Raw genomic sequence first — 12,606 nt, forward strand, 5'->3', positions numbered from 1 at the left:
TTATTGCCTACAAAAATGTGTTCACATGCAGCTACTTTGCATTCAGCAACATGTGTTCTGATGGAAAACTGGGATTTAATAGCATTTTAATCTGAATGCAAATCTGCTTATCAAATTTGAATCCTTTTGAATTCCTAATTTAATCTAATTAGCTTTTGATATTAACATGTAACTAAAGTTATAAAGACCTAAAACTCAATGATTCAGATCCACAGTCAACACAGACACACTACAGATTTTAATAGCAGCCTAATTAATTTTTACAACTTGTAGCTACAACCTGAAAATGAGATGAGCAGCAGAAGATATGAAACTTATTTTTCATGAGCCACATGCTCTAAATACTGGAGTTCCTGTTACAGAACTATTAAAGTTGATAAGCTTTAATAAGTTTAGGAAGGAGATTCTGCTAAAATGGATGTGATGCAATCAGCTAGATCATATCTGTGGAGAAGAATCACCACTTTGTTGGTCTTAATGAACTACAAACACATACAAACACATACAAACACATACAAATACATACAAACACATACAAACACATACAAACACATACAAACACATACAAAGTCCACTCATGGTTGTAGATTGGTGTTTCTTTTCACTCATTAACTGTGACAAGTACAGACACTGACTTACAGAGAGCAGCTTTAACAGACATTTTCATTTTAGCTTTTAACTGTCATGAAGTTAACGGTACGTGACTGACACCAGTGATGTTTGTCATTTTAACCATCAAAAGCGATGACAGATAAAATGCTGCTAATGTCACCTAGATGTTTGCCACATTAGTCTTTAACAATTCAAAAGAACCAAGAGAACTAAATTGTTCAATAAAAGATTAATAAACACTGGATCTTAATGAATCAAGATCCAAAATGAAAAGGACAGACACAAACTAAAGGCAGTGAGGTTGCTGGTAAATACTGTTCTGCACTGTGATGTCAATGTGCTGTAATATATCTCACACTTATTCCTGCATTAACACTGAACATTGTTTTAGTGTCATAAGAAGTGAATCTACAGGAGACAGGGTTATATCACTGATTGATAGTGAGTCATTTAACATGAATCCTACTGAGTGTTTTCTATCTGACTTCACACACTACATTATATTTAATATGTCATTATTATATTACATTATATGGTGTTCTGCCCAGTAGGAGTAGAAACCTGAATTTATGGAAAACATATGGAATCATGAAAAGTTGTGAAAAAAGCAACAAATCCTTCAGAGCAACAGTGAAGTCAATCTGAAACATTTTAACTGTAAAAAAATATGAAGAATTACTTGCAAGAGCTTTGTAACCAACGTCTGATCTGCTCATTCAAATCCTGTTTCATCCATTTTCACCGTGGTTCAGTTTGAGTGCATCTGTTATGCTTGATTAAGTCTTCTACCTGCAAATAGAGTATAATCTACACTCTAACTCTTCCAGCTTAACCTAATATGAACACTCCTTTTATTCACCTAACAAAGTCGGTCTCTGCATTCTAATGTCCCAGCAACCACCGCTAAAGCTGAGAGCTATTTCATTTTTATGGATCTGTCGGGAGAGAGAGCTCGGCTCCCCCTGTTCCTCTGCCTTTCATTTCACATCTTGGAAAGCACACCGTTGAGACTTTGCGCTTCATATCTTAATATCTGTCTGTGGGCAATATCTGATTCCTCTCAATAGGATACCTTCTCACAAGGTGGCAGGCAGCATGGGCAGCCAGTGCTAGACTGCATGGGTGACATACACCTCCAATTATCCACAAATAGCACCTAAACTGCCATGGCAATGCAACGGTTCGATATAAACACCATGAGGCTGCTGCGCTGCTTTCCTGAAGAGACGCAAGTGATTAAGAAGGGAGCAGCTAAAGTGACAGATGAAATTGCCTGCCTCCGAGCCTGCCAGTGGGTTTTTTTTTTTTGCAAACTGCGTTTGAAAGTAGGCTGTGGTAATTCGATCATGAGTTTGTTTCCTCTGGTTTATTGGCCTCTGGGGGGATTGTTGTTGTTTTGCAGAGGGTTACGTAAAACTCCCATCAACAGTTGGGAGGAAATGGTGTGGGTGAAGGTGGTAGAGCCTGAGGTATGTGTGAGTGTGTGTGTGTGCTTGCATTAGTGTGTGTTGGCTGGTGGGTAATTTGAAGGATTCTCAGTGTTGTTTTCATTGTCCACATGCAAACATACGACTCCTTCAGTCACCTCCGTCTCATCAGTAACCAGCAGACACTCCCAGTATCCTCTACAAAACCAATATCCACCCGCACACCAGAGCATCACCTCCCTGATTGTATGTGTGTGTGTGTGTGTGTGTGTGTGTGTGTGTGTGTGTGTGTGTGTGTGCATAAAAATGCTCTTGGTAGTCAGTGTGTGTCCACTGATGTAGAGGAGAAGCTTGCTTTTTGAGGTCAGCCTAATCTAGTGGTACAGTTGGTATGTGGTGGTGAAGGAACATCATTATCATCATCATCATCATCATCATCATCATCATCATCATCATCATCATCAAACAAAAATTACATCACATCAATACTATCTTTTCTTGTGATCATATGTTTATCTTTCAATACTGGAGGGAACATTCTTATACATACATACATAATATCACGTTCTGTCCATTATAACGGTCATTAACGGATAGTTTCAAGTCTGTCTTAATACAACTGATACTGATGTACCATCTTGTACAAAGAAATAGATCTTGGTTGCTGTGCTCCATACTCACCCTACACACAACACAACCACACTGTAAAAAATGTCGGCCAACAGTGATTATGACTGGATGGATGAACTGGAAGACACCTGGAGAGGACTGGATGACTGAGTTAGTAAAAGTAGCTGCATAAGAAAAAATGTCATATAGGATGCAGGACAGGACAGAAAAATATTTATATTATATTTATATATATTTATATATATTTCCTTTATAAAAGCATAAGTGTAAAGATGAGGTGGAAGCACACTGTTTTTGATTTCTATATGAGAAATATGCTTTTGTATATATATGTTTTTATTATTTATTTTTATTATGTTTCAGAGTTTTATTGACTCTTTTTTACAATAGCTTTATTTATATGCAAGCAACTTTATATGCAGGTTGACCAGCTCTTGTTTCTGTGTGGGGTGAGGTGTGAATGGGGTGTTGAAATAAAATGTATCATATTTCTGTTATATGACTGATGTCGCAAAATAAAAATTGCAAGTCTTAAAAAGAAATGGAGGCATGTAGAAATCCACAGCCCTCGTTCTGTGCAGAAATGCGTTCCACAGTTGGGAAGACACTGATATGATACGTCAGCAGTCTCAGTCAGTATCTACTGAAGTCTGTCTAAAAAGAAATTCCCTCTTCTTGTTTCCTCAGAATGTTCCTGCCAAGCTTCAGGGTCAGTGTGGAGAGCAGGAATTTTTACAGTGGCCAAGATATTTACATATACATATTTGCATATCAGTATTGTATTAAGACAGATTTGAAAAAAACCTGAACTTATCCTTTAACTGCCAACAAGGGCTCTTCTTTGCTCCTCCAGTCCTTCCTTGGACAAGGAGTCAGTTGTATTTCCCTTCACACCGTTGATCTGAGCTGCAGGGAGTTCCACAGAAATCACATCAATACTATGAACAGCCACCAGTTGGCCAACTGCCCTGAAGAAAGGCACATGAAGCCCAGCTCTAATCACTGTTGACTTTACAGTGATAGCAGATGACAAGTGTTGATCGCAGTGTTGTTTATTCACTCAGGGGTGACATTGCTCTGAGGCAGCTGTTTAAAATGATCTAAATGTGAGACATTGACTCTGATGGATGTGGATTTATAAATGCACTGATGCGTCTTTTTACATTTGGAGAGTTAAATTAACAGCAGAGATTTTGCTGTATTAGAGTAAATAATCCTGGCAGCAAATGAATGCTTGGACTGCAAACAAAAAAACACAGTGTAGCTCTATGAGTGACAGGTGATCTAGAGTAGAGCTAGACGGGGCTACAACTCCACCAATAACTACTGATAATAGCCCCATCAGAGCCTCATCAAACACTTAGTAGACATTTGACCTAAAAGATGCTGCCTGATTTCCTTTATTTGTCTGATGTTTCTCTCATTCGCCAGTTGATTCAGTCCAACAGAACCAATCACAATGTTTGTTTACAATAACTCCCGGGTAGAAAACTCCTGCGTCATGTACATACAATTTAATGGCACAGAGCAAAAACACTCGTCAGTTTAAACAAGTAAAGAAGTAAACAGAGAAGCGTATGTAGATAAGTATAAGTATAAGCAGTAAGTAGTAAAAGTAAGTGTCGCTGTTGAAGCATTTTAACCACAATTACAATGATGGATTTTTTCCAAAGAAGAGAAAAAAATTTGATAAATAATACTGAGATTTGTTAATGGTTATATATAATATTAATATTCTTTTTGATATTTTGATCTCCATCTTGCCTTTCAAAAAATAGAATCTATGTCACCCGATTGTTTCTAGTCATGAAACATAACTCTTTTGTGGTGAGAAAACACTTTCATCACGCTTTTCATGCACAGAGCATGAATCACAAGACAGAGAGCCAGAAAGAGAAGGGTGGCACGGGCCAGAATAACTTCTGATGATGATGATCCCTCTGGGGATGGCAGATGGAGGAGGGGGGGGGCAGAAGTGGAGAAGAAATGGAAATTGAAGGACGGAGGTGAGAAAGCCGGAGAGGAGGTGTGGCCGGGTCATGGCAGCAGGTTTCTGCATTATTTTTATGATGACATTGCTACACATAAACCTCCTAGCCCAGCTAATGTGCCTTTTAGTGACTGAGCCAAGCCTTCTTTGAGAATCGTTACACTTCTGTCACTCTCCATGCCAACACTGTCATTGATTGTGGTTATAAACCTTAATAAGAACACCTTATGGGTACGGTTGTGGCTAGTGTTTATTTTCCAGCATGACACTTATTTTGTCTGTTTAGCTCTTTAATTCATCAAGTGGACCCTATATTTGACCTTCTAGTAAAGAGATGCAGGGCACCCGGACCAAAATCCATTTCATTTGCAACTGCAGACCTGATAGATTATTAGTAAAACTAACTTTTGCTGTTAGTTTATTAGACAGAAGAAACCTGTGACCCTTCATTAATCAATTTAACATCACCTGCAGCATTTATAATGTATTGCCCTTTATGAATTACTTATTAACAACTGTAACTGCAGACATGGTGGCTTGTTGGAAATTGAGAGAGGGATTTTTCACACCATAAGTTGTTCCTATGAGTGGCTTATAACTGATCTATAATTAGTATTTACAAATGTTTATATAATGATATAATTTAGTAATTTATTAATTAGTCAGTAGTTTCAACTTATAAACCCCTCATAAATGATGCTTAGTTAGAAAGTAGTAACTAAATTTGTGTCTTGGTTGTATCATATCACTGTTAAAGGTGCAGAACAGACTTGGCAGAAATGGATTATAATATTCATAAGTATGTTTTAATTAGTGTATAATCACCTGAAAATAAGAATCGTTGTGTTTTTGTTACCTTAGAATGAGCCTTTATATCTACATAGGGAGCAGATCCTCTTCCACGGAGCCGCCATGTTGCACCGCCATGTTTCTACAGTAGCCCAGAATGGACAAACCAAACACTCATTGAGGGGGTTTAGATCATTGAAATGTATTCAGTGCTGCTTTGTAGCTGCAAATATGTTGATTTGATGTGTATAATTGGCATATTTCTTACTTTGAGTTCACATACAAAGCAATGTGCAGACCAGTGTGAGCTTCAAAGCAACTGGCAGGTTTTCATGTGAAATAGAAAATACACCACCTAACAACATGCAACATGGGCCCTAAAATGCAGGTCAGCGGCTCCATTGGAGTAGAGCTGCTGTTAGCAGCTATTTCAGTATGATAGGACTGATTTTTCTGTTATGTCTATTTTGCTAAGATTGTGTTATCAGTTGGTATCAATGAAATCCTGTAAACCTGAAAGCCTGTTAATGTCAACGTGCATTAATTGGGGTTTTTTTGCCCACTTGGGGGAAGCACAATAAACTGTAACCACCATATTGACATATTACCAACTAATAAAGTTAATAACGTGTTAGCAAACAGTTACCTATTTACATTAGCATTCGCGTCTCTGGACACCAGACGAATGTAGATCCAATATTCACTCTTCTTTTAGCTCCAAGTCTTGAGAAACTTGTTAAATATACATGCTACTGGCTAAACGCTCCACTATATTCACTAGCTAGTCGCTAACATTGTCTGTCTGCTATTTTGTGCTGGGAAGGTAATGCACAGTGGGGAGTCGGGTGATAATTCTCTGTGGGTTTGTCACTTTGAGTGATACCTTTTCAAATTCCAACATTCAATTGTTTTGAATCATTGTTAATATAAAAATATTAATTAGTGCAGCTTTAGCTGTCGGTATGAATGAAAGTTTAGTTAGGCTGTCATGTTGAGCAGGTTTCTCCAGAGCAGGGTTAGTGCTGTAGTGTGGTGCTGGTTTCTGTAACTATGATTATGCCAGTAACATGCTGATGTAAACTCAGGCAAGTGTCCGTAGTTGTAAACTTTGTAATATCCTTTTGTTTAATGTTGTGTCAAAACTGCAGTTCTTCACAGAGTTGAGCTCCATCAAAGAACCTTCAAAATTAAATACCATGTGCCACAAATGCTGCTGACATATAAGCTTCACAAAATATCTTCAAAGAAGATGTTTTTTAAATTTTTACCCTTTTCATTTGAGGAGAGTCTAGGTCTCCTTGATGGCCACAAAAAATCACAGTCTTGCTTGTGTCTTTTCCAGGATTGTTGCTGCTTTATCACACTAGAGATAAACTAATGAAAACCTTATAAGGTGTTCAGTTATCAAACTGCAGTACCGATTCAACAGCAGGAAATTCAACTCTAGCTCCCGGTCCTCCATAATGACAGCATAGAAAATTGCAGTGCATTTAAAGGTTATGGTAGATATGGGGGGGGAGGGGGGGGGAACTATTAGCTGGACCCAACATTAGTGCTGTATTTCAGATAATGTTATGCTCATTTCCTTTCCTGCATATACTGTATGTGACATATGCTAATTTACATATATGTGTAACCAATCATGTCCAATATGCCTAATTAAGAATTACTTTACACAAATGGCCACTTGAAGACGCACACTTAAGCCTCCCCACCACCTCATTCTGAACGATCAATGTCTGTAATTTCAAACTGTCTTCTCAGAGCAAACCATGAATTGATCAGTTCAAGCATTGCTAAAGACTGAACATGAGTGATCATCAGTGATTCATACAAAAACCCAGCAGTATCTATCAGTGGCAGCCGAGAAGACCGGAACTAAATGGAGGCGAAATTACCCTTGCTAAATGAGACAATAATGAAATAATGAATTTCAGTCACACCCTCCACACTGTTTCTGCACTGAGCACATTGATAAATTGGAACTATTAAACAATATCCATCAATCCGTTCTCTATACTCCCTCGGTCCCGTTCAGGTGTGACTGAGCTGGAGCCTATCCCTGGAGAAAAGGCACCACTCTATTGCAGGGCCACTACATTCTGTATATATGCAAATATATTCATGCAATTTAAAGTTTCCATGTCATCCGAGTTGCATGTCTGTGGACCATGGGAGAGTGGTTCACCTGGAGGAAACCCATACAAACACTAAGTTGCACCAGCTACTCATAAATCCCAGTTTGTGTGACTTTCTGAAGTTCTTAGTGACTAATGGCTAGTTAAATCTGAATCATAAATGTCTTTGCTACTAAAGACTTAATTAATGTGTAAATCACTTGCCAGGAAACATCTGTAGCTCCATCTAATCAAAAGTAATCAACTATGTACACAGGAAGTCAGTGTAGTATCAAAAATAACAGTTTAAAGGAGCAAAGCAAAACATTAACTGAACTTCCAATCCCGAGTCCTTTAAATGTATGTAAGTTAGTAGTGTTCATGTAGTCTAGAACAAGTGAGAAATATCCAATTATGCAAACCTAACAGACGTTAATTAGCCTGTTAAGTCATTTAAGCTAACGTTATTGGTATAAAATGTTGAAATTTGAAGTACTTTGTGTTATTTTGTGAGCTCAACCATATTTCCTCTCCATTGAAACGGGCTATATATTAGTAAGCTAACGTTAGTTGTGTCCATTGGTTCAGTTAGCTACGCAACAGTTCCACCAGGCAGTTAGCGGGTGTAAATATTAGGAAATGACTATATAAGAACTAGTTTGTTTGTTGAAACCAGCTTTCAGTTCGGTAATGTGTAAATCTCCACTTCGTAAACACTTATAATTAAGCTAAGTCTGAATTTACGAACAGCAGCGGTGCAACCAGCTCCTGAGATAAGTGTTAACCACTAATACTGAATGTTATGATCATCTTAATTATTGGTGCCATAGTGTGACTATTTGCAATATCCAGAAATATCTCAGCTCCATCCAGTCTATGCAGTAGAGCTTTCTATATCTAAAATATCTAAAAGTAGGCTTTTCTCAATTACTTCCACACAATCAGCTTCAGCCAGCACACTGGCATCAGCGTTCAGCTGTACTGGTGATCTACGGGGTTGTGCAGTACGAGAACACCACAGGAGTGACTGAAACAATGATGGAGATGAAAAAATGTCTTATCAGCTGCAACACTGCGTTCCGACCCCCCCCCCCCCCCCTCCCCCCCGATGAGATCCTGCAGATTTGCTCTATTTGATAAAAATTATTTCATATCTAATAACTAATAGAAATTCTTCAGCTCATGCAGGAACTACTGAATCAAAATAAAAGGAGTAAAATATAAAGTGGAGCCTAAACAGCAGTGGGAGATGGCTGCATGTGATGGGTCACAGTGGGCGACTCTCCTTCTCACCTCCACCACCATCATCCACGACACTTTCAGAAATGCTGAAATACATTTCCTAGCACAGCCATAAAGATATGATGCTGTCTGTGTGAATTTACTGCTTCTCTACAGCATTTTAATAACATCTCTTTGTTGCATGGAGGGAGGTCACAGGAATATAACCACATTTCTACATCTGTGAATTATTACCTGAATGGGAAACCAGCAATGAGCAGACTGGGAGTGTATGGTGTGTGTGTGTGTGTGTGTGGCCTGTTTCTATCTTAATCTGTCTTTTCATTCTCACTTTCCTGAGATGTAAAGATTTAATTGTATTTTGAAAAAGGTCTAGTTCATGGTTTTCTCGCTGAAAGGAGGACTTGCAGAGGAATTACAGGTCATCATCACCTGCCATGTACATTAGATATAAAAGCAGACATGAGAAGCTTCGGGCAGAACAGAAAAAGCTTCATGTGTAGATACAGTAGGAGGAGGCTGTCTGAAGCAAACACAGTAGAGAGATAGAAAAATGTAACAAGACACACATTCACAGACAGATGCACAATATGCAGACCACACATGCACATGCACATGCACATGCAGCAGAGCGCAGCTTTTTATGCATCTAATTTCCATTCAGCCTCGTTGTCATAAGGAGCCGCCCAACTAATGAAGTGGCTTCCTACACACATGAATGTTCATTAAGAGGATGAGAAACCAAAGATATTAAAGAATATATAAATCATTCACAGGCAGAAGTGTAAAGTCTGCCACAGGAAGATAAAACCTCACACAGCCTGCAGTGTTATACAATCACTGGCTGCTTTTAGTGAAAGCTTTATGTTTTACTCAGACGTGATCCAGAAGCCATTGAATAATTAACTATGACAGTATTCATATGAAAATAAGAGGGAGCTCCACACTACCATATGTACGGGAGGGCATTTTTGAACTTTTATGGTTAAGTTATGGAAATTATGAAACCCTAACGAACAACATTAAGATGTCTTAAAGAGTTTAGGACAACTTTTTAAGCCACAAGTATCTTTAACCAGGCGAGTAAAATAACATTGCAGCCTGAAATCCATCAGCTGCAGTTTATCAATGCACCAAAATCAACAAAACATTTACAATAAGACCTCATGAGAAGCCAGTGAGGAATTCAGCTGTGAGTTTTTTTTTAAAGTAACCAATTAACTGACTTCTTTAGTAGCACTATAACATTTTCATATTATTTCAAAGCTTTTGCTTTTGCATATTTTGGCAAAATGTTAAGAGCAGTGATCAATCATCACTTTATGCTGTTTGCACTGATTTTAAATTAAAATGTCTTAAAATTCCTTCACATTAATTGAAAGGCAAATGTAATGGATTAGACTACATGATCCAAATATGTGAGGTGTTCAGGACAGGATGGTCTCTCATGAGAGCGTTAGAGCCGCAGCTTACCTGTCCAGAGCGATGGCAGTCATTGAGTAGATGCTGGCAAACACAGCCGCGATGGGAAAGAAGTTGTGGAAGCGGCAGTAGACCAGTCCGAAGTACCACTCGTTGTGCACAGCGTAGGTGAAGTTGATCACCGTGTTGAAGGCGGACATGGAGGCTTCGGCGAACGCCAGGTTCAGCAGGAAATAGTTGGTGACGGTCCTCATGCGTTTATGCGCCATAATAATCCAGATCACTGTAACATTACCTACCACGGACACGATCACTATACAACTGTATGCAATGGCCCAGAGCACTATTCTCCAGACTGGCTGCACAAACTGGTTCCAGTACACCGTACCGTTATTGGTGTTGTTGTAGCTGGTGGTCCAGTTTGGCCCATCGGTGGTATCGAATAAAGGATCCATTCTGCCGTCTAGGAATGAAAGTCACACTAAACCCACTGCAATTAAAAACTAATTCAATTTACAACAGTTTGAAAGTTCCAAATGCAAAGTGGACAATGGAAAGTTTGTGAAAGCGTCACTGCCGCAGCCTCACTTTGCAGCGGGAATAACTGTAGTCGGTGAAATGTCCACTTGAAGACCCCTCTGTCTTGGAAAAAGTGAATTCAGGAGATGTAGATATTTTACGTGGATATTTCAGTAACAATCTATCTACCGCTTAAAAACTTTTCACGGCGCGTAAAAACGCAAACGCGCCTTTTACGCGCATTGCAGCACCAGAGTCTGTGTTGCACTAGCTGGTCATATAAATCAGAGAGGTCTGCTGCGTCCTCTCTCCCTCAGCGGCTCTGAGCTCTCCTCCCGCTCTGCTCCTCTGCTCAAACCGAGCCGCTGCACACCAGTTTATGGAGCGTGCCGCTGCGCACCCGTCCAATCGGCAGGCTGTAATTATGATTATGGATGAGCTCAGGTACGTTATTCATTCCATTTGACTCAGAGCGCACAGAGAAGCCAACGGGATTATCATGCCTAAATACCTCTCATCTGATTTAATATGCTTATAATTCCTTTGTAGCCAATAACAAACAGCACAGACGCAAGAGAATGAATGAATCATTTCAGACCGGCACAATAATAATAATAATAATAATAATAATAATAATAATAATAATAATAATAATAATAATAATAATAATATGAAGCTGTAATAATATTTGTTGTTGTGTAGTGGTAGTAGAGAGAGATAGCATCAAATGTTAACATTTATGTTTAAAACTGACATTGTCCCAATAAATACAATACAATCATTGATATAATTTTCTCTCCTGAATGTGGTGTGTAATGTGGTGAGGTGCCACCCTGTCTGAATGCCCCTGCCCTCCCACTCACTGCCCCCCTCTTGTGGTATCTGGACGTGTATGTAGAGATCAAGTCTCCAGTGCCACGTGTTATTGAAATACTCTTAATAACATTGTCATAACTTGATTCATGAGAAAAAAAATTAATAACATGCTTAAAAATTTCTTAAAAATGTCCTGACTCTGATATAATATACCTGAAAACATTTAATGACACTTTGTCTCCATGTTCACAGTAAACAGGACTAGAAAACCACTACAGTCCTTTATAAGAGAGGCCAGTCCAGGATATGATCCTCTGGAAGCTGAAGTCTTTTATTGTATACAGTAACTTTATATATTTCACCAGAGCTTTGCTTCAGGGGGCATTTTTTTGCAGGGGACTACTCAAAAGAGCAATGTGAGGGGATGAATGAGTTCATTAAAAAGGCCACTTCCAGGTTTGCCACTGAACGCTTGACAGCACTGCAAGTCTTGAGAGTGAATAGCTGAATAAAGCTCGACTCAAACCCTCTTTACTGTGTGATTATGGAGCAGAGGAGCTCATTTAGCCACAAGTTTTGATGTTGTAAACCTCACAGGTTCAGTAAATCTTTTTAACCCACAGTCATATTTTTAAAAGTGTAAGATAAGTTCATTAGAGGCGTAAAAGGCAGCTTGATTTGTGGTCCAAAGCATTGCATTTCTCAAACATCGTGTTATTACATCATAAATTACAGAGCTGCACTTGGGTTAGTTTGACATTTTGGAAAATATACTTATTTGCTTTCTGGCGGAGAGTTAGATGAGAAGATCCAGCAGAAAGACTGGAAACAGCTAGTCTGGCTCTGGTCAAAGGTAAAATGCACCTTTAAAGCTGACTAATTATGACAAATACACACTATGTGTGTGAATATTTCTACGTGCATCCAAATCGACTTCTGATCATGTGGTACGCCATAATCACCACAGCAGATTCTATTTTAGAAAATCAGAAATGTAAAAATGTTATGCTAGTAGCCTAAATCATTTTTCAGAATTTGATCC

At 38.7% G+C, this 12,606-nt stretch overlaps 1 protein-coding gene across 1 annotated transcript in view; it reads right to left on the reverse strand.

Annotated features, from left to right (window-relative positions):
• Positions 1-11,084, reverse strand: part of tacr1a (tachykinin receptor 1a) — a 42,738-nt gene extending 31,654 nt beyond the window's left edge. The window contains exon 1 of the mRNA XM_044361769.1: positions 10,281-11,084. Coding sequence (XP_044217704.1) covers positions 10,281-10,684 — 404 coding nt within the window. The 5' untranslated portion in view covers positions 10,685-11,084. The remainder of the gene's footprint in view (positions 1-10,280) is intronic.
• Positions 11,085-12,606: the final 1,522 nt, after the last annotated feature.

Source organism: Thunnus albacares, chromosome 2 (assembly GCF_914725855.1).
Source record: "Thunnus albacares chromosome 2, fThuAlb1.1, whole genome shotgun sequence".
NCBI lineage: Eukaryota > Metazoa > Chordata > Actinopteri > Scombriformes > Scombridae > Thunnus > Thunnus albacares.